At 50.0% G+C, this 26,906-nt stretch overlaps 10 protein-coding genes across 10 annotated transcripts; 5 read left to right on the top strand and 5 right to left on the bottom strand.

Annotated features, from left to right (window-relative positions):
• Positions 1-124: 124 nt before the first annotated feature.
• On the bottom strand, positions 125-1,211 carry BDV37DRAFT_243470 (uncharacterized protein). The gene is made up of 3 exons (XM_032081443.1): positions 1,016-1,211; positions 711-956; positions 125-648 (listed from the first exon to the last, which is right to left on the bottom strand). The coding sequence occupies exons 1-3, from the start codon at positions 1,143-1,145 to the stop codon at positions 233-235; spliced, it is 792 nt and encodes a 263-aa protein (XP_031943548.1). The 5' UTR covers positions 1,146-1,211; the 3' UTR covers positions 125-232.
• Positions 1,212-2,408: 1,197 nt separating this feature from the next.
• On the top strand, positions 2,409-3,715 carry nscE (NAD-dependent epimerase nscE; the record flags this gene model as incomplete). The annotated part of the gene is made up of 1 exon (XM_032089182.1): positions 2,409-3,715. One exon carries the CDS (start codon positions 2,409-2,411, stop codon positions 3,393-3,395), a length of 987 nt encoding a protein of 328 aa, XP_031943547.1. The 3' UTR covers positions 3,396-3,715.
• On the bottom strand, positions 2,938-5,834 carry BDV37DRAFT_243469 (Ras-GEF domain-containing protein). Its single transcript, XM_032081442.1, has 3 exons — positions 4,354-5,834; positions 4,086-4,302; positions 2,938-3,992 (listed from the first exon to the last, which is right to left on the bottom strand). Exons 1-3 carry the CDS (start codon positions 5,212-5,214, stop codon positions 3,655-3,657), a joined length of 1,416 nt encoding a protein of 471 aa, XP_031943546.1. The 5' UTR covers positions 5,215-5,834; the 3' UTR covers positions 2,938-3,654.
• A 209-nt stretch (positions 5,835-6,043) lies between these two features.
• BDV37DRAFT_270128 (major facilitator superfamily domain-containing protein) lies at positions 6,044-7,988 on the bottom strand (the record flags this gene model as incomplete). Its single annotated transcript, XM_032084496.1, has 3 exons — positions 6,044-6,978; positions 7,032-7,645; positions 7,717-7,988. The coding sequence occupies 3 exons, from the start codon at positions 7,986-7,988 to the stop codon at positions 6,044-6,046; spliced, it is 1,821 nt and encodes a 606-aa protein (XP_031943545.1).
• Positions 7,989-13,259: 5,271 nt separating this feature from the next.
• BDV37DRAFT_243465 (uncharacterized protein) lies at positions 13,260-13,968 on the top strand. The gene is made up of 3 exons (XM_032081441.1): positions 13,260-13,558; positions 13,618-13,696; positions 13,755-13,968. Exons 1-3 carry the CDS (start codon positions 13,381-13,383, stop codon positions 13,855-13,857), a joined length of 360 nt encoding a protein of 119 aa, XP_031943544.1. The 5' UTR covers positions 13,260-13,380; the 3' UTR covers positions 13,858-13,968.
• A 375-nt stretch (positions 13,969-14,343) lies between these two features.
• On the bottom strand, positions 14,344-15,378 carry BDV37DRAFT_270127 (uncharacterized protein; the record flags this gene model as incomplete). The annotated part of the gene is made up of 6 exons (XM_032084495.1): positions 14,344-14,523; positions 14,604-14,675; positions 14,719-14,841; positions 14,937-14,986; positions 15,041-15,186; positions 15,242-15,378. The coding sequence occupies 6 exons, from the start codon at positions 15,376-15,378 to the stop codon at positions 14,344-14,346; spliced, it is 708 nt and encodes a 235-aa protein (XP_031943543.1).
• Positions 15,379-16,366: 988 nt separating this feature from the next.
• On the top strand, positions 16,367-18,241 carry BDV37DRAFT_292440 (Zn(II)2Cys6 transcription factor domain-containing protein). Its single transcript, XM_032089181.1, has 2 exons — positions 16,367-16,631; positions 16,774-18,241. Exons 1-2 carry the CDS (start codon positions 16,575-16,577, stop codon positions 18,118-18,120), a joined length of 1,404 nt encoding a protein of 467 aa, XP_031943542.1. The 5' UTR covers positions 16,367-16,574; the 3' UTR covers positions 18,121-18,241.
• A 175-nt stretch (positions 18,242-18,416) lies between these two features.
• BDV37DRAFT_292437 (uncharacterized protein) lies at positions 18,417-19,469 on the bottom strand (the record flags this gene model as incomplete). Its single annotated transcript, XM_032089180.1, has 1 exon — positions 18,417-19,469. One exon carries the CDS (start codon positions 19,467-19,469, stop codon positions 18,417-18,419), a length of 1,053 nt encoding a protein of 350 aa, XP_031943541.1.
• Positions 19,470-20,847: 1,378 nt separating this feature from the next.
• BDV37DRAFT_270124 (F-box protein) lies at positions 20,848-22,359 on the top strand (the record flags this gene model as incomplete). The annotated part of the gene is made up of 2 exons (XM_032084494.1): positions 20,848-20,882; positions 20,931-22,359. 2 exons carry the CDS (start codon positions 20,848-20,850, stop codon positions 22,357-22,359), a joined length of 1,464 nt encoding a protein of 487 aa, XP_031943540.1.
• A 914-nt stretch (positions 22,360-23,273) lies between these two features.
• Positions 23,274-25,011, top strand: BDV37DRAFT_68695 (uncharacterized protein). Its single transcript, XM_032091062.1, has one exon. It carries the CDS (start codon positions 23,464-23,466, stop codon positions 24,826-24,828), a length of 1,365 nt encoding a protein of 454 aa, XP_031943539.1. The 5' UTR covers positions 23,274-23,463; the 3' UTR covers positions 24,829-25,011.
• The last annotated feature ends 1,895 nt before the right edge of the window (positions 25,012-26,906 follow it).

Below are 26,906 nucleotides of genomic sequence, written 5' to 3'. Positions count from 1 at the left end.
ACCCGCAACCTGCATTAAACTTCAGAATGGGCCACTAATGATGGAGTGGAGTGAGCCAAGGTCAGGTTCCTTTGAGGGGAAACGTTGTCTATTACTCATCGAGGAATGCACGTTCATACTACTTGTGGCATTTCACCTTTCGTTGTGTATGAAATATTATTTCCAAATTCGATCTCGGAAATGCTGATTTGTGACCTTGAACTAGATGCATCTCACCTGCCTGTCACCAATCTTATGTCGATGGCTGTACCTGGTCCGATTTGTCTAACATAGCAGCAACAAGCTCTTCATCCCAGCCATACGAATCTGAATCATTGGTATCATGGTCCAGCACACAAGCTGGAGATGCAAAAATATGGTTTTGTTTAGTTGGTGTTGCTGGTGCGTCCATACCGATCCACCGCTTTCTATGGCCACGGCCGGAACCCGGAGTAAACAACCCAGAGCTAAGAAGTCTGGGATTTTGTGGTGTACTTGAATCCCCGACCCGATGAGGCGAAGTACCTAGTCTTTGAAGAGGTTGATGTCGCACAGTACCCATTCCCTCCTGCCGTACGAACAGCGAACGAGCTACCGGCGTCGATTCATCTTTTCCGAGCATCCTTTGCCTACTCCGAGACGGCGAATCTAGAGTCCCTTCCGAAAGGTCTACCGACACATTACTGTCACCTTCCCCCGTTCTTAATACATAATGAATAAGGTCAACGTACCACTATCCTCTATCTCATCGCCCGGGAGCTCGTCCAACCTCCCAGGATCCACATTGACCCGCTTCCTCTTCAGACACGACGATTTCGGCGGCGTCAGCTGCCCAAACTCCCGTATATCGGTCTGTTTCTTCGGCGTCTGCGGAACAGCAAGACGAGGAACGAGCTGTTCTACCTGGGGCGTCTCGTCGAACCATATCCAGCTCTTGCAGTGTTCTTCGTCATTGGAATGTCTTCTACAAGCCAGATCTAGACATTATCAGTCTTTAAGATTGATTTGGTCAGATGGGAAAAGGCGGAAGATATACATTGCTCTCCGCAGTATGGGCTCTTCGCGTCCCTGACAGTGTACCTCTTCATTGGATAGCCACATTTGCAAAGGAGGGTTTTCTCGGCGTCGAGTGTCACTCCAGCGTATGTGGAGCGGAGGGGGGCCATGGGGAGAGTTCAGTTGAGTTGGGTCGGTATGGGATGTCAGATTTATGGGGAATCAGTACGATACATGAGATAGATGGCTACAGAGAAGCTCGAATTATGGTGTGTGTTTGCTTGTTTGGTGTTGACGTGGTTAAGCGCCGGTGTGGGGTTCTCTCATTGTTATTGGTCGATGAGGCGCTATGCGCATGCAGTTGTACAACTAATGGTTTAAAGTTGATCAATGTTAGTATACATTTCAGAGGCAAGTTGGTAGCGTAATATTCGCAGGAGCTCGAGAGTACTTGTACTATACATCATGTGTTTCTGTGTCTACACCCACATCTGCTCTGTGTCCAACCAAATGGGTTACAGTTAGTAGTGGTTACTCGTTCTTTAAGGGTGACATAACAGATAAGTCTAGTAACTCTAGCTACCAGTCCACATGTCATATAAGACCATGACTGCTCCAAAGCTGTTGGACAGTACGGTCTCCACGGCGATTTCACCGTACAGGCAGTGAAGGGTAGTATAGCCCCACCGGAGGGGTCAATATACGATCGTCACTCGCCCTTTCTATGCCTTATAGATCCCAAGACTTAATATCTTGACGTTCGTTCGACAGGGTACATCATATATGACTGAAAGAGCAAATGCCATTCCATCTCACACGAACATGAAATTCCCAGTTAGGGCAGCTCTACTTCACCGTGCATTAATTCGCTTAGTCATTTATGCCGCCGGCATAAGTATCCGTCGTGGAAGATACACTAGCCTGTTATGGCTAGCTCCATATATTGTCCAGCTCAAGCTTCCATCTTGGCTCTAGATAATGTCTTATGAGCAGATATAGCCCTATCCATAAAAGAATTCACTGATAGAAGAGGGAATAATAAATTGTTTCTGTTTTTCCCTTATAATAGGTGACAGCATGCTACCTCGAACTCAAACTCTCTTCATCCCCTCTTTAACAACAATATATACATGCAGCCAAGCATCACCAATGCAACCCTGGATCCACAATGTCAATTCACAGTGAGAAATTTACAGACCACATGATACAACTGTAAAGAGAAGTGAATTTCAATCTCCCTTAGAATCTGATCCGGGAGCATAATGGTGAATGGAGATACTCTTACTCCGATGGAAATCCTATTCAACGACCACATATACAGCCATCTACCGCCCTAACTCACATGAAAGAACCTCAATCGCGTCTATTCAAACACAAAACAAACCCTACGCAAACGCACCAGTGTGACACCACCTAACCAACCAACCCCCAAAATGCCCCCTAACACCACTCACCCTCCGCCCCAGAACATCTTCATAACAGGCGCAACAGGCTACATAGGCCGCGTAGTGACCGAATTCGCCCTCGCAGCAGGACACAGCGTGCGCGCTCTCTCCCGCAGCGAGGCAGGCGACACCCTCCTGCGCCGTCTGGGCGCAACCCCAGTACGAGGCACGCTAAGCGACACGACCATCCTAGCCGAAGAAGCGAGACGCGCAGACGTGGTGTTCCACCTCGCCTTCAGCCACGACTGGAGCAAGCCCTACACCGACCTACTAGCGCTCGACATCACCGCGGTAGACGCACTCGCCAGCGCCCTCCAAAACACAAACAAACCCCTTGTCACAACCGGCGGCACGCTCTGCGTCCTCCCCGATCCCTCGGGTGGAGAAACAGACGAAACAGCCCCCCCACCACCGTACACGCCCCTACCCCGCCACCTGGCCGAGGAACGCGCGCTCGCGTGGGCCCCCAAGGGAGTCCGGATAAGTGTGCTCCGGCTCCCGCAGTACGTCTACGGCCGGCAAACAGACCACGGGTTCGCGGCGGACCTGATCCGTCTTGCGGTGCGGGACGGGGAGGCCGCTATGATCGACGACGGGGGGTGGTGTTTCTCCTGTGTGCATGTGGAGGATGCCGCACGGCTTTATTTTCTCGTTGCACGGTTTGCTGGGCCTGGGGAGGTGTTTAATGGGGTGTCCTGTACGGATGTAACCTATTCCGCGTTGGCGGGGGCGATTGGCAGGGTTGTGGGGGTTGATGTTGTGTCGCGGACGAGGGAGGAGGTCGAGGCGAGGTGGGGGAGGTTTCTGGTGGAGTTTGTGCTGGTTCGGAATCGGGCGAGTGGGAGGAAAGCTAGGGAGAGGTTGGGCTGGTGTCCGGCTGGCCCGGGGATCTTGGAGGAGGTGGAAGTTGGGAGTTATGTGCCTGTTGTTGAGCGGTTTAAGAGGGAGAGGGGCGTTCTTGTGGGCAATGAGTGAGGTTTGGAGTTGGAGTTGAGGTTTATGTGAGTGAGTGAGATATGTATCCGTCTATGCTTTTATCCCATGTCGTGGACCAAAAGAGTGAATGTGCTTTTGTATATACATTACCATAAAGCCGTGATATCACGAGAATCGTAACTTCATCATCGTCAAGAAATAGGAAAAGAACGAAAACCGAACAGGAACAAGGTATCACAAAAGACCAAACCTGAAGAAGAGCCGCCCAAGAAGCACGCAGAATATAGACAAACCAGTCTCACCGCATAGCCATACTCGCAATAATCACCGAGCTCATATTGCTACCTGTCGCTGTGTGGGCGCCTCGTCGCACGACAATCTCCTCGTTCGCCATGCGCGGCTCTAACTGAAGACTCCGGTCATACATGTCGCTGACATCCTTTGTGGCCCTCAGATTTCTGATCAGGAAGTCCTGGATCTCCGGGACGGGCTGCAGATTGTAGGGCATGTTTTGGTATTGTTGGATGTTTTGCAGGACTTCGGCTACTTTGATGCGCTTGGCGAAGTTGATCGTGCCGGATTGGGTGAGGTCAGGGATGCCGTCGTCGATGAATGTTAAGTCTGTGAGGTAGATTCCTATACTCTTGTTAGTGGAGAGTACGAGAGAAGAAGAGAACAAAATGAAGGGAAGAGGGGGAGAGAGAGAGAAGGTAGGTAGGCAATACACACCCAAGAAAGGAACACAGGGCGGACTAGCCTGCCGCAAAGCTTCGCGATACCTGACCCAGTTCTTCTCACTCGACATCAAATCCCGCAGTTCCTCAAGTAGGCTGCGAATGCGCGGGTTGACAAGACCCCAAGTTTGCCGGAGTCGAAAGACCGGGGACTGCCCCAGACCGGACACAATCGACATCAACGTAGCATAATTATTAATCGAACGACAAACCTAACCAGTCAGATATTATACACAACACACATAACCACGTGAAGAACCTACATCAGCAGCCTGCACAAACAACTTGATCATGGACACCCTCTTTTTCAGCTCATCCTGTGCCAACACAAGCTCACCCACGTAATTAGCCAGTCGATTCGAGTGCAGAATCATGGCATTGACCCCCGTCGACGGCTCGGTGCTATTGGACCTCCTCTTCTTCCATTTCTGGCTGAGGCATTCATTCGGCCTGATGCGGGCGTGGTGGTTGAATTCAATGATTGTTAGCTGGCGGGCGAGCTCGGTGGCATCGAGGTCAAGTATCTTCAGCTTTTTCATATTCTTGGGTGTGATCGGTTTGGGGATGTTGGAGTTCGGCGGCGTAGCAAGGCGTTTCGTGATCTCCTGGCCCTGGATCCGCTGATCGATGGCACTCAATAATTGAGAGGCGGTGGGTGTCTCCATCACGTCCGCCGAGCTCTTGATCTGGGCGTGCATCTTCCGGAGCAAATCCGTCGTTGATTCCTCGCGTGGCTCCATCCAGAACCGTTCCAGCCATGTCTTCAAGATATTGACTACCCGGAGCCGGATTGCCTTTTGTTTGTGCTGGGTCCACAACTGTAGTTCGGATTCGGTCAATTGACCCGGTGGCTTGACGTGGAATCGTTGGAGGAGAGCATCGAAGAGGTCTGAAGCGGATACAAAGGTCGGATAGGTGATCAGGAAGGTCTCGTTGAAGACAAGGTCCAGTCGGTCATGGCGAGTCAATTGTTCCACGAGGCCTGTCAATGTACCGCTCTTCAACAGCGGGCGATCTGTTACTTCGTAAACCACCTCATTCTCATGATCCAATTTCAGAAACCAAGGTACATCAGTAGACACAGACGGCGCTCTGGCGCGCACAGGGAGGGTAGCCTCATGCATGATATTCGCACGCGACCTCTCGGAAAGAATAGTCTATTAGAACAAACGCCGCGGTCGTCATTAGCAGAGCTGCAATTGCCAGGATCAAACCAACAAAACAAAAACCCGCCAGAGCCCCGAACAAAACACAACTAAGCGGGCGAAAATAGCCCAGCAAGTGGCATGTCATCGGCGGAAAGGCACGTTGAACGGGTCCGACTTCGCCCTAAGTTTATCAATCTTATCGCCGAGACGATCAACTGCTGGACTCGGATACTCCCTACGTTTTGGGCGGACACTCCACATGAGCTATTTTCTTTGCACGGACAGAATCTGTCGGCCTGTCGCCTGGCGCCTGGTGTGTGCCCCGATGGCTCCATGCATCCCGGTGGGTTTTGCTGCCTGATTCCACCATTCAGTATCCCCCGCCAAGCCGCCAGTGACGCGTTTAAATACCCTAGTTTGGACACACTGGGGCCCGGAGCAGTCACTGTCCGGCCTGTCAACTCGGTAGTTCACTTCACTGCCATGGAGGGGCATGTCCACTGTCGCTGAGGCGGGTTCCACTGGTTTGGTACTTCTCTTCGGACGAACCCCGGTGAACTCACTTGGATCTACAGAGGCAACCATGCATGGCAAAGTTCAGTTAAAAGCGATGAATGTTGCTAAATAGGCCCAGATGTCTAAATACAGGGGTTAAGAACTCATAATAACCAAATAGCCTCCCATCAGCCCACATGGCATACACGTGAAGACAGAGTCAACCGAATGTAACGATAAAAAGCACAGGGGTATAGGGGTATAACGTAAGCAATACTACAAACAGAAAAGAAAAAGATAAAGAGACGCATCACATCATAGCACCCTTGTTTTGCTTCTTGTCAACCCTGTAGTTCCTCCACATGGCGATGGCCGGAAGCCCGACGGCCATGACCGCCACCGCGGCGATACACCCATATTTCATGTAGGCACCATAGGCCTGGTTGATGGCGTCGCGAATCTCAGAGCCAACGGGGTACTCGAGCTGTTTGAGGTACCCCCCGAGATAAATATCCATGTATTGGGACTTGCTCTCGGCCGGGAGGGCATCCCGGAGGGCAGACGGAAACGTGTTGGAGAAGATAGCAGCTGAGGCCGCATTGCCGATCGCACCACCCAGGCTGGAGAACAGGCCGATCATCGACAGCATCATGGGTACGCCTTCGCGGTCGGAGGCGGCCATGACGGCCATGTCTTGGCCGATGACCAGGGTTCCGCCACCGAAGGCGATGAAGATCTGACACATCACAATGTATCCGATGTTTCCACCTGCCGACCGGAAATGGATCATCAGGCCGGCACCCAGCATGACGAGTGGCAGACCAAAGCACAGGCAGCTGTATTTGAACTGCTTCGTGACATACACCACCACCCCGAACACTGCTGACCAGAAACACGACCCGACATTGTAGATTTGCCCGACATATCCCGTCATACTCACGCTGAGCCCGTAGACTACCATACAGAAGTTGTAGAAGTAGAGCTCCCACGCATAGTAGCTGAAGAATAGGCTGGCTGCCACTATGCAGGCTCCGAGGACGCTCCGGTCCTTGAACAGTTCGTACTGGATGAAAGGCGTTGCAGTACCGTATCGTTCCCAGGCGCCAAACACGACAAAGAGGAGGATGCCGACTACGAGCATGACGATAAACGTCGGACTGTTATACTCGGCTCGGCCGTAGGATTGCAGGCTGAAGGGAAGGAGGACCAACAGGAAGGCAGCGGTAAGGAGGAGGGTGCCGACCACTAGTTGAAATCATTGTTAGCGAAGTCCGTCAATCATGGCAGCGGACGCATACAATCGAATTCATTGAGCCAGAAGATGACGGACTGCTTCCATGTGCGACCGCTGGGCTCCCGCACAAAGATGAACATCTTCTCGGCTTTGCGCTGGTAGAACTTGAACACAGCAATCAGGGGAAGAAAAACAAACACCTGCGCGATGGCAAAGCATCCATAAGCCCAGCGCCATGTTGAGTGATTGACAAAGGACTGGGCTGCGATGGGGCCAGTGAAGGCCGTGCAGATAAAAGGTGTACTGGCGAAACCGAAAGCAAAGGCTCGATTGCGTAGTCCAGACGTATCCGCCATGAAAACATCGAGGATCAAGAAAATGGCATCGTATCCAACCCAATATAAAACATAGCCGACGGCAAAGGAGCTTGGGTTGTTGCAAGCGGCCAGAATGATCAACCCCAGGAGGTAAACGGCGAGGAACAGCGACAGGCCTTCCGGGCGCCCCCAGATATTCAAGAGCTTTGCAGCAGGAAGTCGAACCACCCCACTGACCACGCTTGCCACAATGCTGGACGTACTCACGGCGGGCGCTTCCTCGAAGTGGGCGAATGCGTTGTGGATAACATTGGTACTGACGGCGGACTGTAGGGCTAGCATGAAGAAGCCGAGCCAGACTCTTTGACTCGGCCAAATATTAGTGACAAGAAGCGAGACAAAACGCAAAACAACAGCCGTTATGCAACTCACAAAGCGTAGGTCAAATAGGCAGTCTTCTTACTCCAGGCCAGTGCTGCTGCTTCGGCCTTTCGAATCCCCAGTTGTGCGCCTTGGGTGACCTCCTCGGACGGTCTTCGAAAGGGCTGTTTCTGTGGGGCTTCCAGACTGATCGCATCGGGATTGTGGCTGTTATTCACGGATGACACACTGGCCTCGTACTTGAGGTCTCGAAAGTCCGCACCGACCACACTCTGGGCCAACTGTGTGTCGTTCCGGCCTCGCACAATATTCGGGCCCGGCATGGCGTACCAAATAAGTGCTGTAAACCTCGATGTGGACTCGAGCGATTGACTGTGTTTCCTGGTATGTGCGACGGGACAGAGGGCTGGCGACCAGAACAAACGACCGGGCGTCGCAACTCTTTTCTACGTAACCAGTCTCGATAATACGATCTGCCCATCGGTGTACGAACGGCAATGGGTGGTCTACTCAAATTATTGCCGCAAGACGCGCTTCCCGATGGAGACCAGAGTTCTCTAGACAGAAAGGCAGTCGCCCAATGACGGCAGCGTTCGGGTTGATTCAGGTTTGATCAGATAACCAGGGTTAGGTTTCGGATCAGATAAAAGTCGCTTTTATTGGTGGGGCTGCTCCCAATAAGATAGTGATCGCCGGCCTACGAGGCTTAGTTGCTCCAGCTGGACGCGCACATTGACTAATAAAATCCACTTCCAGGTGCTTGTCTCCATCCGACTTCGCTTCTCGTGAGGCCCATCCCACGCGACCGCCGTCACCATGTCCAGATCGGCCAGGCAGATGGATCAAGCGCAGTCGGAGGGGTTCTTAATTGCATAAGACCATGTGGGAAGTCTGCCAGATGTGATTGAGCTAGTCAAGATGTCGGCTCACATTGCTGAGAAGGGAAATTACTCACGGGCGCTATCGGAAATAACGAGGTCCAGGGAGATGAAGCAAGAAAAAAGTAGGGAAAATCAATAATATAGTGTGATATATGGGACGCTAAAATCTGACAGGCACAATCGATTTTACGTGCGGGCCCCTTTGCCCCTCGTGGCTTTACGCCATTCCTTTCTTAATTAAATCTTGTAGCCTTGTCCGCTAGAAGACCTACAGGTCAAAGAAATAGAATTGTGTCTGTGCACAGCACCGATCATCTTGCCGTAAGAAAGAGGAAAATAATGTATGTGCTTGCCGCATGTGTGCAGCATATTCATAGGGTTAGGAAGCACTGACTCATGTTGCATGATCAGAACGAGGCATCGCACCCCCATGATCAGTCCAAGAGAAAAAGAAAACATCCTGCATAAAGTTTACCAGGATCTTAGATTGGATGCTACGGTTCATCCCACGGGCCATCCTTCTCTGGTTTTACAGCATCGGCATCTCCAGCAATTTGAGAGAGAAAAGCAACATGAAGGCCGCTTAAATCGCTCATCATTGCAATATGCTTGTTACTATTCATCCATTAATGACATGGATCTTGCATCCAAGATTTAAACTATATTGATAGTATTGATAGCACTGGACAAGTTGTTCCACCAATGACCAGTACCCTCTACCCTAACGTCACGCTATGATGAATCATGTCTAGTTAATGTACAATAGAAACGGGTATCTCAAATATAGGAACACCTGACGGCATTGTCCCTCTCTTTCCTTTTTCTTTTTTTCTCGCGAGGAGCTGAACGGCATTTGTGTGTTGGAAGCCTTCCGCTACACATTAGGCGCGCTCGGCGCGCTTCATCTTATTAAAGACACAATTCAAACAACAAAAAAGAAATTCACCCTGAAAATACTTTCCATAGTCCATGATATCTATAGAAGAGCATTTATTTTTCCAATTATTCTGGCGTGGCCTGTTTTTACCGCTTAGTAGTTTTGTGAATGTGATCGCAGTTGACAGATTCTAGTATATATAGCTAGATCATGTACCTTAGTTACGACTATTATCTAGGAATAGACAGGCTATTCCTTCAGTATATTGCGTATATGCATATGGAATCTTGAAAAGGAATAAACCACAATTGAGCTCTGTATACTATCAATTCGGGTCGAGGTATTTCATTAAGAGGCCCTGCCACGGTGAGCTCAAGCTTGGAAATAGCCACAGCCGTGGCGAGTGCTTTACCGAGCTAGACAGGGAAAAAAAAATTAAAATTAAAATTAAAACAGAGGAAAGGGTATAGGTGTAACACCTCGGAGAAAAGGATGGAGGAAATATTGCCTTGTCATGGACGACACTGAGCCCACTATCTTGGCTCAGGTGCGTTGATCAAATGCCGATTTGAAGCCGCATCTGGCAATGACCGACTCACCTGCTTTTGATTTCCATATACTGTAAATGTGGAGAACATGAGTTCGATCTCGTTTATAGCTGCCAAAGGGTCAGGTGAGGTACTGAGGTTGCTCAGTGCAGAAAGAAGACACCAGTGGCAGTATGATACTACTAGCATCGCGCAGTTGTTATGTCCCTGGTAGACAGCAGTGTAGGGCTCACCTAGAAAAATACGAAGCTGGTAACTATACCCGGTAAAGGGCACTTGAGCTCATAACAAGCTCTGTTAGTTGCTATTAGTTTAACTAAATGTACATGAATTGCTATGTGGAACTGCACTATGTGAGGCTCGGGTTGACATCAGGTCGGGTTCGGGTTCGGGATGGAGGACCCGCCCCGAACCCGGGGCAGATTTAGGTCGACCCGACCCGTCAGCAACCCGAAAGCCGGCTACTATTGCTGTGTAGTATCCCGCCGGTTTAATAGAAAAGGAGCCCCGAAACATATCAAGGAGAGGGGAGTGGAGGGTAAAGATGATGATGGAAATCTCCCCTAGGACGAATCTGGTGAGCTCAAGCTTTTAGAAGTCGCTTATATACTCTGTTATTCTCTAGTCGCCATATTTCTTGGAGACATAGAACTGGTATAAGTTTCCTGTGCCGAAATTATACCGCTCTACTGACATTACTCTACAAAGTGAATCGAAAAAAGTAATCTCCAAATACTGGCCATATTTAAGCCCGGTATTACTGTATTAGCCATCTTATCGATGGCCCAAAACATGCTCTAACTTTAACACACCATTACCATCAATTATTAGGTGATCTTGAGATACTCTTTAAACAAATTCAAGGAAGATACAACAAATATATAGTTAAGTCAACAGAAAGAGACCCGATTCTATATAATCGGCTGCTCCCTGTCTCTCGCACCCTGACTCTTAGCCCCAGCCTTACTATAAACCCATCTTCTTCTAAGCTTCTTAAAGTTCACCGTACTATTGTGCTTAACTTGAAATTTAGCGGTGCAGGCAAATACATTGAGAAGATTCTTCGAGGTATGGAAAAGACAGTTTGAAAGAAGATGGATCCACAAAATTGGGGTACATAATGGGCTTGCGGATTCGAGGTTGGCTAGAGGCATTACCTGTGGTTTAATATCTTGGTAATGCATTTTTCATGATTTTTCCACAGGTTCCTAAATAGGGACTGGATACTCGAAGCTTCTGTCAACGACAGACTTTCGGTTCCACGCACCGTGTGATACCTTCTAACTTGATTCTTCCAGTCTTTCTCTTCTAAGAATTCTCGCCAATGCATTGCTCGTTCGTTGCTGCTGAAGAAAGATAAGAATCTTCTCGGTGTCTTTTTCCATGAAAGATGAGTAGCAAATTCCGATCGTGTCGGCGCTCTGCTGTGCTCTGGGTATTCAAGGATTTGTGTCGACATATACAGTTGGAATATCGGGGATTAGAATGCTAATCTGGGACTTCAATACAGAGCTTGTACCTCTAACACAACTACTAATGTGGAAACGAGTGGAACATGTGGTCAGCTAAACTGCTAATAGAGAGATATGATCCGAGATCTTGCTCGGAAGGGGAGAACTTTGAATTAAATATATACATGTGCTGCTACGGCTTGTTGAGAGGAAATATATATCGCCTATTAGCAACACTGATCATATAGATCCTAGGGAAGCATCTCTTTCGATATATTTGTTAAACCTATCCCAATACAGGACTTGCAGAGGAGCTACTACGTTTAAAATCTTACAATGGTATTTACCCCCAAATATTACTGGTGATAGATTCACGGACCTACTAAGAGCGTACTAAAATATTAGCGCCGGCAATCAAGCCAGTAAGTTAGGATAGAGATATCTCTAACTTAAGGTAGTACATATCTATTGACTGCGACGGCAATGAATTTAGGATAAGGATTACAGTGTCATCTGATTCTCCCCGAAGTTGCCGACAATTCTATGGCGCGAGGCCGTCTGTGAAGGAATAGATCAGCATTTCAAAGCACCAGTTATGTTTCGAGAGAACCCCAACCGGGTGATGGGAGATGTTGCCACCATCAAACTCATTGGATCGTGCTCGATCAAGGTACATACATGGCTGAGAAGTATCCTATGTTGTGTACCGATACAACCTATACATTCTTTTTTGTGGGAAAGATAGTTGCTTACGGTGAACATTGGGTGATTTCGAAGGCATTACTTTCAATGAAAAGGTTTCTATCAGCTTGGACCGACAGACTTCACCAGGGAAATAGTGCGTGTTATGGTATGAGTCACGTTCACGGCAACTTCCTCACAGGCTTGTCCTCAATTTTTCATGCTTGGCGTGATGGCACTAGTAATGCAACGAACCCGTGCATATTGCTTGCATTCAGTTGGAGTACTGTCCTTGCACAGCGCAAGATTAACCGACGCTAAATCAAGAATGTATTTGAATAGTGTAATGGTTTCGTAGGCCATAATTTATGTACTGCACTATACCAGATTCAATACTGCATAAACAAGCATATGGGGTTGTCAATCATGAGCCCGCCAATAGGACAGATAGTAATTCAACACTGCCCTGCATCCATAGTACCAGGCTTACCGTATACCGTAGAATAGGCGTCTCGGTCCGCCACGGAAGAGCCGTGGGGCCCACTAGTGTTCCTCAGTCTTTTCTTCACTTGTCTCCCCTGCACAACCGACCACCCTTTCTCTTGGATTCCCTGTCACTTCCAAGGGGTAGGATACCATCCTTGTTAATTGAGGCGATGCTGTCCCTTTCAGGACCACAATGGTCTTCTTTTGCCACCCAGGTACCCCGGATCCTCACTTAATTGGACGACCCTGAGATCCTTCACGCGCGTATATGCCGGTTTTGAGTCCGTTAGATTGCGGGGCAGTAGTAGTATGCCATGTCTCATCGAAATTACATTGACCGAAGCCAAATACTGCATACTCCGTACTTTAGCATCCTCGGTTATTATAGTCTCTGATCTGGCCACCAAGTGCGGTGGGACGATATCATTTAAATACTGTTTTGCATTTTCCTTCCGCCCTGCAACTTTAGCAGCCTATTGGCTGGCAGAATGTCAAAACGGTAGAGGGCCAATGGGAAATATTCCTGCCGGACGGTGTGAAAGCAAGATAACATCTCACAATCTCCATGATATGAACCGCCTCACTTTTCAAGAAGCTCAGTGGGCAGAGACTACAGCTCGTCTATACTTTGCGAACCTGGATCAGGTTGGGGGCCAGAAAATGGAGTCAGAAGCTGCAGCCGGAAACTGGGATCCAAGAAGAGGTATAAAATGCAGCGTCTTCTCGCCTGAGAACAAGAGCTATCCATCTTCTCTAAGACCACGGAATTCCTATCCAAACAACTCTTCATCATGCGTTTCACTGCTGCCGTCCTGATGCTCGCGACCGCCATTGGCGGCGCCACCGCTGCTCCCAGCGCTGAGGCTGCTCCTCTCCAGGCCAGAGACGAGCCTGTCAACATTCAGGTCTGCACTGGCATCAACAAGGCCGGCTGCACAGGCTTCACAGTCTACACTCAGCATCAATGCTGTTCGTGGCCACTCCCACCATGCCAACTGCCATCATGATAGCTAACTCATTGCGTACAGTCAACCTGAACGGCACTCCCGTCAACCAGAATGTGCACTCCGTCTCGATCCCTGATGGATACCGTTGCCGCTTCTGGAGGTACGTGTTCTCTGCTTATGCTTTGGGGAGCTTCTGGCTAACTTCTGACTTTCTGTAGCTCCACTGTCTGCAATGGTGGCGGCACTGGCGATATCCAGGCCCCTGGCAACGACAACATCGGCTCCAGCGGCGTGAGCTCTGTCAAGTGCTACAAGAACTGAGCTGGTTGACAGATGATTGAAATGGGTGGAGGGTAGTAGCTCCCCTTGTTTGTAGATAGTTCCGAGGGCTTGTCTCTTCCTCCAATCCAATAATACTCTTCCGGGTTCCCCACACTATAGGGGCGGAAACTGAGACACTCGTCTTAATATTTCGTCTAAATCGGCACGATGTTCCTCCGTATTGACCTAAGCAATACTACGGGTGGGTCTGCATTCTTACCACTATCTTTACTAGGGCTAGCCAGCGATCCCGATTCGTTCTCCTTACTACACGGTCCACAGTTCCTATACTCCACCGTTTCTGGTAGGCTGTGATGCAAAAGCCAGTCATCTCGTTCACCCCATTTTTCCATCTTAATACAGGCAAGCAATCTCAGCATTTCTTGGTACGTTCATGTCTCCACTTCCAGCAGCAACTGCGATCTTACCATTGTCACCTTGCCTCCGCTTCACGGGACCAGGTGGTATGCATTCACATGGTGTAGTTTAGTGCAGGCGTTGATGAATGCCATGGTCCAGGTCTGGAGACATTCTATTAGGAGCTGCAAAGCCCCCTCCGAATTTCGTCGGAATATTCTCTTTGTCGATAGACTTTTCCAAAGTCGTGTAGACCGCCGATTTCTTCAATACTACCACCTTAGCCGCAGTACCGGGATCCACCCATTTCTTGAAGATGTTCCAAATCGTTGACAAATACGACGACGTTGCGCACCTAGTCCGGAATCCATGAGTCCGTACTTTCCCACTCGTGCTGGTTGACTTTCAAAGATCCGCTCAATAATCTCTGGGTAACATGTCATCAATATCCAGCGGACTTGCTGTGCAGAGTCTTTCAGATTCCACGCTTTCTTTACCGGAGACCACAGATGCGTCGACGAGATAAATCGCGTTGCTCACGGGCGTCAACGGACTCGGCCGGCCACTCATAGCCGAGCGACGAGGCAGAACAGAACGGGCCAATGTATCGTGAAACAACATCGTCCACTGAGCCATGCTCGGTCTGGCAGAGTGCAACAGGACATATCCCGTGATTCTCGCCATTGAGCCATTGCGGCTAGGTTATAATGAGCCACGTCTACCACGAGAATCGGCAATCCACATTTGTCTCGACGGCCGGTCAATGGGGATACTACAGTTCGGAGTATGTTACTTGAGCGCAGAAAGATAGGCAACGGTCGCGGACTAACAAGCTTCCGCGTATCTTCGAAGTCGTCTACATGAATGGTAGTATACAGAGGAAGGATGTGCTGTTCCTCGCGAAACTTGGTTGCCTCTTGGAGCTGCTGGAGGGCTCTATGGGAATTTTGGCAGCCTGCTTTGAAAAATCGTCTACTTCGGTCAACACAGAATACGACTACCGGGATATTATTGAGTAGAAGATTACAGGAGCGTGACCTCGTCATTGACTCCATCCTGGACATCTGCCGTGCGTAGGTCCCTAGGTCGTTCTAAAAGTCCATTTTCCATGCAAAGACGGTGAAAAGTCGCGAAGTCTTTGGTCTCTTCCTTGGTCAAATCCATCACAGCAATATGGTGTTCAATTGCATAGAAACACTACAGCTTCCTTAAAGAACGCTTGAGATGTTGCGAATAGATATCTCCAGGCCTCAGCACCACTTTGTGAAAGAATCCTGTGCTATCAAGTCTTCGCTCGGCGAAGGTGGGATATATGACGTTAGCTGAGACGTCGGAGGAAGTAAATCGTGTGGAGATAGGATAGAGCTACATCCTACTGCCAAGCCATTGCGGTATCTGGGCTCAGGAATGATCATTATGCTTGTTTTGAAAGCTTCAAGCGACCGCCACAAAATTGACGTCAAACTGCGAGTTAGGAGGAATATAGGTCTGATTCTAATCCCATCCTCCGTAGCATCATCACACTTGACTCGCTCGTCAGCCTACTAGGCCAATACTTCCAGATCCGCAACGATTATAAGAATCTGATAGACGATGTGAGAACTATCAATTATTTAGTGTTTTTGACCTGCCACTGATAACTATAACCCATTATGCAACCCAGAAAGGCTTCTGAGAATACCTCGACGAGGGCAAATATTCCTGTCCATTGGTTCATGCGCTCACTACGCAAGAGAAGACTGGGTGCTCGAATTGTGCTACGATTGTTGGTGACACGCCTGCTAGTTTAAGGTTTTATTATTATTTTTTTAATATCTTCTGTCGAATATGCTATGAGATTGTATGATTAAGACTTAGTATGTGATCTATCACAGAACCAGTTATCAGAAATATATACTACTAATTTATAACCGGCAATTGAACACGTGCACATCAAACCCCAACTTTAAATCAACGACGAGCGAGTGTCCCTAGGTCGACCCTTCACTATTCCATAAGATATAATTCGAACTCAAAGTTTGAGCTTTTTCTAAAACTATCATAACCATGGTATACTCTAATTCAGACATCCAGATGCACCATCCAGTACCTGAACCAAGTGGGCCTCGTATTCTCGACCAATCCGGCGATCGCAACAACATCCACTAACCATATCGAGGGTGAAATAACCAGGAAAAAGCGATTTGGATGCCAATCCATGCTGGATCAGGTAGAGCTGGTCTGGGCAGTGCGAAGACCCTGCCAAGGGCCCACATCGCGGTCGTATTCTCAGCATGTTTCCTCTTCGAGCTGACCAGCAACACATCGTCAACCACCGTGTACGCTGCATCCGATCGTCTTTCCAAATAGAGTAACATAACATGGTCGGAGTACCGAAAAGCAATGCATGTCAAACGTGCTTGCGGAGACGGGTTAAGGTTAGTCTCAGCTCTCATCGAATCCCCTCTCCCTGATGGGCAGGAAGGACACGAACCCCCTCTTCCCTCCACAGAAGCTGTGGATCTACATCTTGTCCATGCAGGAAGAAAAGCACCTCTAATCCAGAATGCAAACTCATAGTGCGATCTAACCAAACCATCCTGCAATCAATGCACCAAGCGCAATCTCGAGTGCCCCGGCTATGAAAAACGCTGGAAATTCATGCACCAAACCAAAACGTCGATCCAAAAAGACCAGCAACGAAACGCTCGGAGCCAACCCCAACCCCACAGAGAAGCTGCCCTGGTCCAAGCTTGCCAAAGCATCGACGAACGGGTGGAGCCGAACCTAGTCGCCGCAGCCCTAGACCTCCAACAAGTGGAGGTCTTTTGCACGTTCCTATTGACCAGCTTTCCTGCCCAGTTTGCCTCCTGTGGGAAGCGCGTCGAGGTCAACTGGATCGATTATGCGAGGCGTCCACTCCTCACTGCACCCCAGGCGCTGGTCTGGGCGTACCGCGCGCTGGCGACCGTCTTCATTGGTCGGAAGTATAAGGATATAAATAAGGTTACTTGCAGTCGACATATGTATAGTCGGGCATTGAACTACCTGGCTAGCGTTATCCAGCATCCAAAATTTGCCACGACAGAGGAGGCTCTCGCGTCCGGTATCCTGTTGACTATGTATGAGATGGTGGATGGTATTACAGGAGCGTCGTGGCTAACGCATACGCGGGGACTGGTAACGATGATCAAAATGCGTGGGCAAGAGGTACATCGATCTGGGTTTGGATTGACGTTGTTTAAATCCTGTCGAGCGTTTCTGGTCGCCGATGCAATGATCCGAGGGGAACACTGCTTCCTTGGTGAGCCAGAGTGGCGGGCGTTTCTAAGCGAGTTAGCCGACATCGAAAGCGAGGCTGTCAACCGTAGTGAACTTGCACTCATTGTTGATCGGGCATTCATAGAGGTTGCCTGCTGTCCTGGATGGCTAGTCGAGACACAGGCAGTGATCAAAGCTGATGACCCCGAGGCCAAGGCAAGGTTGGCGTGGGAAATCGACTGCAGCCGCTACCGACTGGATAAACTCCAGGCAGAACTGCAACGTGCGCTAGTTCATCAACGCCAGGCCTCCATTCTCGCCTGGCAGCAATTCGTTGGTCCCATTCCCTGGGACTTTGTCGACCCATTCGCGCAGTCCTCGCTTTATGGTATGCGATTGGGCATTTCGCTGTTAACCCAATTGATCGTCTTGCTCAGAGCGGATCTCCGTAGTCGTTACTATCTTACTGAGCCGTGGGAGGATGTTGAGAAGTTCGGTCTGCAGTCGCCGAATCCGTGGAGTGGCTTGGAGGCGGATGCACCGGAGTGGCAGGTTCGCTTCGATCCTGACTATCTCCGGGATTCCTATCAGATTCATCCCAGTGGGAATGAGGATTGGATGGATCGCATTGTGATGTCGATGGGGATGTTGGGGATTCGGTCGTGATTCGCTTTTTTAACTAGGGTGCCTAAGGTATAATGGTTTCAACCAAGGCGCTGAAGTGTCATGAACTGAGTTTTGTTTTATATCCACCGAGAACTTCAATTCATAGTGAGGCTTAAAGAGCTCTTTTCTTACGTTATATATGGGCAGTGAAGAGCATTGTAGTAGGTATAACAAAGTTGGTTTCAATTAGTATTATATACACTGTCAATTGACCACCTAGTAGATCCCATGCCACAGCAACACCTTGCAAGATTGACCTCGCACACATCTATCGATCCAACTCATAGGCAGCAGGATCACTGCTTAATCTTGGCGGGCGTGGGAAAGTTCACATTCTTATGGGTAAACGCAGGGAAGTCCTCAGCGCTAGGGTCCTTGGGGTTGGCCGCCGCGATGACCTCGAAATCCATGCCTGGCGGGCCAGTGAAAGCCGCACAACCCCAGTTCTCACCGCAATAATCATCATCCTGAACGTCAACATCCTTACCACAAGGAGGCTTGATCTTGCCTCCACCCTTCATCAGTTTACCATTTTGCAGCCCCTCCCATGCAACAACAGCAGGCTTGTGCTTCACCTTGTTTTGCTCGTACGTCGTCTTTCTCAGCTTGTCATGTTTGTGATCCAAGCGATACTCAAGAGACACCATCACCTCGCCGCAGCTGGCCTGAGTGCGATGCTGGGCCACAGTGCCCCCATTGGAGTTAGCTGCACCTTTACCACCCTTGTGGCCCTGGCTCTGCGTGCTGACGGCTTTCAGGGCTTCCATAACATCCTCGGCATTGTCCTTCAAGACACTGGTGAATTCACCATATTTGTCCTCAGCCTTGTCCTTGTTGGCGTCCTTGCCCTTGTCAGTCTTTTTGCCCTTATCAGTGTCCTTGCCCTTGTCGGTGGTCTTGCCCTTGTCGGTCTCCTTCCCCTTATCAGCATCCTCCCTGGCCACGTAGATGTAGCGACCACCACCGCCCTTCATACTCGACGCCAGATAAACGTCATTCCCGACCTTCATAGCGCTCATAACAGTTGGCAACGTGGCCTTGTTGACCTTATCCTTGTTTTCCTTCAGGTGCATGTTGTACATCTCCAACCAGGCGGCTTTGGCGAGTCCGACAACATGGTCATTGGTGATCTTGCTGCCATCCTTGAAAGTGAGAATAGAGGAGTACTCGACGAAAGAGCTTTTCTTCGCTTTCGCGGGCTTGTTGAGGTCGTCGATTTTCTGGACCTTGAGACCGAGGGATACGGGTTCGGGGGCTGGCTTGGGGGCCCTGGCGTCTAAGGCTACCGGGGTGGCCGCGACGAGGGAGAGGAAGAGGTAGAAGAGGAAGTAGCAGATTTTGGGCAGCATTTTGGGATTACACCCCCTAGGGGTTGGGATTAGGGTTTAGTGGGGTAATGATTGGATGTAGTTGGAGAGAGATATGAAAAATGAATGAATGAATGAATTAGAAATAAAAGAATGATGGATGAGATTCAACTTGAAGACAGGTGCATTGGAGAGGTATTTATGCCTTTTCTCGAGTTGTTACTATCTACAATGAGCACTGTGTAGGAAATTGTTCTTCACACCGATGGGGCTACTTTGATGTTGATCGCAGAACCCATCTGTGACTTTGGCACGGAACGGCCGATGTCTTCAGCAGTCCCTCTATATCGCCCATCCTGCGGAACTAGTTTCCTTCCTATTGTGGAGATACGAGCTGTTATTCCGCCTGGTGTAGACGCTACTGTCTGTACGCAGACATACAAGCGAGGAGCGGCTATTTTAGTTTCAGGGTCTGGTAGGTTCAAGGCGTCTACCATATCGGGTAGAGCCGATTAGCTGCCGATATATCTGCAGACAGAGATCGCCGTTTCGAATATTGTGGATATGGCTTGGTCATGCCCCCAATCATAAGCCCCGTGAAGAATTACCCAACCCCCAGTCGTCCACATGGAGCTCCTCGGACTACAAGGATGGCATGACTTTTGTGGATCGCTGATATCTAATGCTGTAACTCTGAACTGAGTGGCTAGCAGGTGTGATCAGGATATCCGTCATATTTGCCCGTTTTTGTAGTAGCTGTGGTATGAGAAGGACGATGTTGCGCTACGTAAACTGTACACTAATCTGGAAGTTGGAGTGAACAACTGCATCAGGAATACTGCTTAGCTAGGGAAGAGATTATCCCAAACATTAACGATAATTGCAGAGGCTGTGCATGAGTTCGTCGGATAGGGTATGGATGTTGCACGTGCGGGAGACGCCGAGCCGATTATATCGGCAGCTTCCCGACGGTTCGGCTCTTGCCGAGCGATTTTAAGAACCGACAACCTCCTTGGCATGGTTCTAGATGCTGTCAACTGTACCCCTTAATGAGCTAAAGCTTAGCGAAATGAGTGGTTAAGATTTGATAGTCTTGATCTACAGGTCCCAGCATCACTTGATTGGGTCATACATGGTCAATCTTTTATATCCTGTGGATAGCTTCACTCGACAACCTATGGAGACAATTCTTACTGCATGATAGTCCTAGCACTTACCCAATGTAAGCATACTCTTCATGCAACTCTTGCACATTGCTCGACCCAAAAACTCTGCGAATCCACTTCTTCGCCCCAACGTTAGTCGCTTCGTATTGGCGAAGCGAGCCCCCACATATCGTCTGCAGGGTCACAATAAGTGTCTCACACTTACCTCTTTCAGCCCTCTTTCTCACAGGACCTTCACCTCCTATTTCTGCAAGATGGCTACCGACAAGTCAACCTCGGAAAAGGAAAAGTAAGACCGTTGCGTGCCTCCTATCTCATACACTGCTAATCTAACTAGGCCCTTCACACAACTCCCCACGGATTGTCTGATATCTATCCTGGATCAACTGTCAACGAAAGATTCATTAGCAGTATCCAAGACATGCAAAGACATCCGCGCGTCAGCCACGCCTTTCGCCTACCGCGAGGTCACCCTTGACTGGACTAATCGGCCTCTGCGTCGAGTACTGCAGTTATTGCGATTGATATTCAACTCGCCCGATATAGCATCGTACATCCAACATGTCAGTCTCGTGTCCTCCGAACCGGAAACCTGGGAAGAAACCCAGCCGGATATGAACTGGGAAACCGAGTCCTACGACTTCAGCGATGTCACCGACCAATCCATAGACATTGTCCGACGAGCCGGGTTCAGCGACCTTGACGACTGGCAGCTGCCCCTGAACAACGGCAACATCTACTGCTACACGGCCATCCTCCTCTCCCAGCTCCCGAACCTAAAGTTCCTCCGCCTGGACTACTCCTTCGTCTGGCAGGACGGGTACCCAGGGCTCATGCTAAAGCAAGCTCTCTTCTCCCCAAACGGAGTGCTATCCACCTTCCAACACCTCGAGGTAGTAGACTACGGCGGCAACATCCCCATTGCCGAGCACGAGGATGAATCCCGGGACGGCTATCCTGCCTACAACCCAGACCAATTCACAGCCTGGTTCTATCTCCCCTCACTACGCCAATTATCAATATGGCTCCGCGACATCAATCAACTCCGAGAAAAAGCCACAACCCCCAATCTCACCGACCTAGAAACCCTGATCCTCGCACGCACCACCATCTCCGAATCAGACATCGCCTTCCTGCTCTCCCAGAGCCCCAACCTCCGAACCCTCCACCTAGGCCTCGCCTACGCCTGGGGCCGAGAACTCGTCCTCCAAGACGCAGACACGCTAGCACAGGCCCTGAAACAGGTCGCCACGACACTGCAGCACCTCTCCCTCGGAGTAGAATACTACCCTTCGACGCTAGGCGACCGCTACTGGGACGGCGCAGACGACCACTTCCACGACGCCCTCGGGGATATGCTCTCGTGGTTCCCGAATCTGGCGACGGCGGAGGTCCCCCTCTGCGTGCTTATGGGCTGGTATCTACAGGATGCACCGCAGCTGGGGCCTCAACTGCCGAAGTCCCTAAGGAGGTTGTGTTTGCGGGAGGATCTGCGCAGTTTCTATGATTTCGAGTGGGAGCAGGATGAGGTCGATGGGCTTGTGAGGGAGTTTGTGGCTAATTGGCGTGGGTTTACTCCGCTGTTGGAGTGTGTTACGTGGCGGCTCTGGGACCAGAATTATATGGATGGGTGGGAGGCGTTTCAGGAGGAGTTGAGGCAGACTTGTGCGGATCAGGGTCTGGGGTTGGAGGTGGTTGTGGATGAGCTTGGGACGGGGTTGTGGTGTCGGGAGGGGGTTTCTTGGGGGAGTGTGTCACGGGGATGAGATAGCGAGCTCTGGGGTTTCAATGGAGATTGGAGGGGAATGTGGGTTGTTGGGTGCGCGAAGTTGAAATGGACCGGATTGTATTCTTATGATTGAGCCTTGTCAATTTCAGAACTTGAATCATGGACTAATATGGGGTTTCTTTCCGGTTCGAACTAGTCGGGAAGACATACTAGTCTAAGGATGTGGAATATGGTCTCGGATGCTAAGCCAGGGAGGTACAGTACTATATCCCGATCCCGGATTTAATTATGCGAGAGACCTTCATACATCGTAGTGCGCTGACCAATCCCCTCTAGACAAACACCAACAGGAAGGGATAATGCTATAGTAATAAGTAATCTGGGTATTCTTCTCTCCTGCACGCTTGCTTCTCGTCGGAATATATATACAATAGCCTGGGACGTATGAACAGGTTGTTAGTTGTATGCTTATGGGCAGATATGTGCACACCTGCTGATATTACTCAGGAAAGGCCTATGCTAGACTCCTATCAACAGAATCCAACAGAACCCAGCTGATATCCAGATAGATGTGCTATATATACCCTCCACCAAGTCCATTGTACCTCATAATACAAACTGAGCAAACAAACTCCCCACATGCTCTCCACGATTGGCCAAAATATGGTTGCCTGACAAGTCTCCCCACCTGGTCTTCTCCTCCAATCACCGGGAAGGATGCCAGCCTAGTAGGGCTGACCAGGTGGGGAGGAAGGGGATAATTTTACAGTCTGGAGCCGCGAGCAGCCGTTCACCAGACAAATTTAGAAGAGGATTACACACGGGATAAAAAAAGGGAATCCCTCCAAAGCAGGTGACCAGGCTGGGAGACCCCCGTCGTGGTCGACTTTGAGATGGTGTACAGATCCCTCCCTCCTGAGACCTGACTAACCGTCACGATAATTCCACCAACCTGCTTTAGTTTGCCATAGTTGAAGTTTGATACCAGTGTTGCTGGCGTGTTTGCCTTATCTCTTCCCCACCGTTTGGCTGCCTTTTCTTGGCGGGATTAATTCTCCCGTGGTATCCTTCCTGTTTACCCATCTGTCTCACGGCGATAAATTCCAACAAATAAACATCCCATCACGGAGAAAAGAAATCGATGGCCACACCCACGAATGGCACCCTTTTATCCGCCGTAACGACCCTCGCAAACACGTACCAGTCCCGTGGTCAGACGGAGGAATCCCGCCGTTTGACTTCTGCGCTCGCGAAACTGCGCGATGCACCGGGCGATGACGCCATCGCGACCGCACACACCCTCGGCATTCTCGTCCTGACCTTCCTTGAACATGGACAATGGAATGCCGCCGCCGACATTGGGAAACTTGTTGTTGATGCACGAGTCACCCTGCTCGGCTCAGAGAATTCCTCCACCCTCACCGCGATGAGTAATCTCGCGGCTGCTTACTGGGGGCAGGGGCGATGGTCGGAAGCCGAGGAGCTGGGACGACGGGTGACTGACATTCGGCGACGGGTCCTGGGCGATGAGCATCCGCAGACCCTGTCATCAATGTCGAATTTGGCGTCAACGTATGCGAAACAAGGTCGCTTTGCCGAGGCGGAGGCGATCGAGACGCGGTTGTTAGAGGTTAAGGGGCGGACGCTGGGTGAGGGCGATCCCTCGACATTGAGTACCCTCGGCAACTTGGCAACCACGTATACCAGTCTGGGGCGGTATGAGGATGCGGAGAGATTGGAGCGACGGGTTGTGGAACAGTGCGAGATGCTCTTGGGCGAGTCGCATACGTCCACGTTGACGTGGAAATCGAATTTGGCGGTGACCTTCCGCGAACAAGGGAAGCTGGAGGAGGCGATACGGCTGGAGTCAGCGGTGCTGGAAACCCGTGTGGCTCATTTGGGGAGCAGGCATCCCCTAACCATGACCTCCATGGCGAATTTGGCGACCTCATATCGGGATATGGACCGGTTGACAGAGGCCGAGCAGCTAGAGCTGAAAGTCACGAAGATTAGTGAGGATGTGCTGGGAGCGGATCACCCGCAGACGCTGATGGCGATGGGGAATCTCGCCGCCACGTATCGGTGTCAAGGGCGGTTGGGAGATGCGGTGCAATTGGGAACCAGGGTCATGGGGTCGATGAAAACACATTTGGGGGATGATCATCCCTTGACCTTGACGGCGATGGCGAACTTGGCGTTGGCGTATCAGCAGCAGGGCAAGTCGCAGCAAGCGGAACGGTTGACCTTCCAGGTGCTCCAGTTGATGCGCAAGTCATTTGGCGACGCGCACCCCCATACGCTGACCACGATGGCGAATTTAGGTGCCATCTACCAGTCTCAAGGGAGATGGGACGATGCCGAGAAAGTGGCGGAACAGACCGTCCGCGGCAGAGAGATGGCCCTCGGGAAGGAACATCCGGATACGCTGGCCTCGATGGAGGATTTGATGCGGGTATACCGCGTCCTGGCCGCCGATCGGACGATGCAACGCGCCGCCATGCGATAGCGTAGATTGTGCTCTGGTGTACTGGACTGGCCGTGTGTCAGCATTTATGAGTTATGATCATTTCCTATCTCCCGTCGTTAAATCGAATTTCTCGTAGAACGAGCATCTCAGTTAGTTTGTTCATCTTGAATTAGTAGATTATACTGGTAAATCAACGTAACGAGGCGAGAGACCCAGTCATGATCGGATGAAATCTTTTTCTCTCAGACCAGGTCGAAGTGAGCGATGACCCGCCAGATATAGAGTCCAGATTCGTTGCACAGCCACACTGCCAAGTCCTCCAGTCAAACAACATTTCAATAAACAAGAATTAAGCATTCCACTTACCCACTTCCTGTCCTGGATCCTCCAATGACCGGTGAAATGTTTGCTAAGGTTCGCGTGTGGAACCTCGTGTTACGGACCAATATTCGTCCATACCTTTTAAGGCTGCGGAATGTTATAACGGGAGTATAGAACAGATTATATGAACCGTTCAATCTCGTTAAATGATCTGCTAGATCCCCATCTCGTCCTAGATTCAACTCAAGGGGTTTGTTCTAGGATTGCTATCATAGACAAAGGAAATTATATCGGCATCAAGCTGGAGGGTTAGCTATTCGTCGGGTCTGAGAGCCCTATTGCGCATCTGGACAGCAGTGGATATACTATGATCATGCAGTGAGGGCATTTCTTCCTCACCTCCTGTAAATGATCGACACTACAACTTTGCATGCCGTCATCAATATGTGTTCCTGATGTCATGTGTTAACACATGACGGTGGATAACCTCAGGCCTCATCTTGCTCTGGATTCGAAACCCACCCCTGCCAAACCAACGAGCCAACGAACACAGCAACTTCAAGAGCAAAAAGCCAGTAGAAGACACATGGAATCGAACGTAAGATATACAGAGAAAAAAAACTCCAGAATCCAAAGTTTTTTTCTGAACAAAAAGCTCACTTCCCGGGTCCGACTCCGCTGTGCCAGCCATCCAGAAGCTACGAAAACCCCGAAGGATTGTTCTGTCGAGTTTGAGGCTCGATCGCGAGGTCCGAGTACGCAGGGCAAGCCTCAGCTCCCACTGCACCATCAAGGGCCCCGATGATGGGATCCTGTCGACGTTGGGTTATTGGTTACGCTGGGTTACCGAATCGGGAAGGTGTGCCTGGAACCCGTTGGGTGCCTGGCTGCAGCTTGCGGCCTTGTATGTCAGGCGTCGATCTCTTCGTTCTTTTCCTCACTTCGCAAGGATCAACAAAAGCCCGTTCGTCCCTTCGAAGACATATCACCTTTTACCACATCTCCTGCAGGCTACTTAGTCCAGTGACACGTCTTCTGGCTGATATTGACCTTGTCTGTATGTTCTCCGCGTTTAAGATCGCATGGTATCTTGGATACAAATACCCCGAAATTCTCCAGATCGGCCTGTGCAGGTTGCTCTAAAAGTTTACTATCCCATACACAAATTACCCCCCCGTCGGAACGCAACATTGACAAACACAATAATGATCATAATTTCTTAAAACTCAATGGCGCATGCCTTTTCCCATCTACCATCTTAATACACCTCTACTAACAAAGTACCAGAGTGAAGCCAAGACCTCGGTGATAAATACTGGAGTCGTGCCATCACTCCAACCCCGTTCCAAGCCACGAAGGATGGCCTGCATATTCCTGAGAACAGCTTGAGGCTCCACACTGTGTACATGGGGGACAGGGTTTGGGCCTAACGGCCGGCATTGGAGATCCGCCAGAAGGTCTATGTAACCCTGGCCCGAGCTGGCTTCCACTTCAGGCAGGTCATTGTGGATCGCACGGCCGATATCCGTCTCGCTCCCTATTTGCCTGGCTTGCCCGTCGACGGAAGACTCGGGTATGTTCCTGAGTTTACTAAATTTTAATCTCAGGTATTCTCCCAAATCCAGATGCAAATCAGACTAAACAAAGTACGTCGTGCAGAGTTACCAATGCCGTTGGTGCAGTCGCGCTTGGCGGAGCCCTATATGCACCGTCCCTGTGCCAAGCCAATTCCAGTTCTAGCTGGAGAATTACATCAACCGTATGAATGCAAGAGGAGCTACAGCGACGAGACCAGT

Source organism: Aspergillus pseudonomiae (genome assembly GCF_009193645.1).
Source record: "Aspergillus pseudonomiae strain CBS 119388 unplaced genomic scaffold BDV37scaffold_18, whole genome shotgun sequence".
NCBI classification, from domain to species: Eukaryota; Fungi; Ascomycota; class Eurotiomycetes; order Eurotiales; family Aspergillaceae; genus Aspergillus; species Aspergillus pseudonomiae.
Note: the sequence above shows the minus strand (reverse complement) of the source record. Positions and strands in the feature narration are given on the sequence as shown.

Coding starts and splice junctions, on each gene's coding strand:
- BDV37DRAFT_243470 (XM_032081443.1), bottom strand. CDS start 1,145: ATGGCCCCCCTCCGCTCCACATACGCTGGAGTGACACTCGACGCCGAG. Junction 957..1,015: donor CCCATACTGCGGAGAGCAAT/GTATATCTTCCG, acceptor GATAATGTCTAG/ATCTGGCTTGTAGAAGACAT. Junction 649..710: donor CGATGAGATAGAGGATAGTG/GTACGTTGACCT, acceptor ATGTGTCGGTAG/ACCTTTCGGAAGGGACTCTA.
- BDV37DRAFT_243465 (XM_032081441.1), top strand. CDS start 13,381: ATGCGTTTCACTGCTGCCGTCCTGATGCTCGCGACCGCCATTGGCGGC. Junction 13,559..13,617: donor CTACACTCAGCATCAATGCT/GTTCGTGGCCAC, acceptor CATTGCGTACAG/TCAACCTGAACGGCACTCCC. Junction 13,697..13,754: donor TACCGTTGCCGCTTCTGGAG/GTACGTGTTCTC, acceptor GACTTTCTGTAG/CTCCACTGTCTGCAATGGTG.
- BDV37DRAFT_292440 (XM_032089181.1), top strand. CDS start 16,575: ATGGTCGGAGTACCGAAAAGCAATGCATGTCAAACGTGCTTGCGGAGA. Junction 16,632..16,773: donor GCTTGCGGAGACGGGTTAAG/GTTAGTCTCAGC, acceptor GCAAACTCATAG/TGCGATCTAACCAAACCATC.
- BDV37DRAFT_243469 (XM_032081442.1), bottom strand. CDS start 5,214: ATGCATGAGGCTACCCTCCCTGTGCGCGCCAGAGCGCCGTCTGTGTCT. Junction 4,303..4,353: donor TGTTTGTGCAGGCTGCTGAT/GTAGGTTCTTCA, acceptor CTGACTGGTTAG/GTTTGTCGTTCGATTAATAA. Junction 3,993..4,085: donor GCCCTGTGTTCCTTTCTTGG/GTGTGTATTGCC, acceptor ACAAGAGTATAG/GAATCTACCTCACAGACTTA.
- BDV37DRAFT_68695 (XM_032091062.1), top strand. CDS start 23,464: ATGGCCACACCCACGAATGGCACCCTTTTATCCGCCGTAACGACCCTC.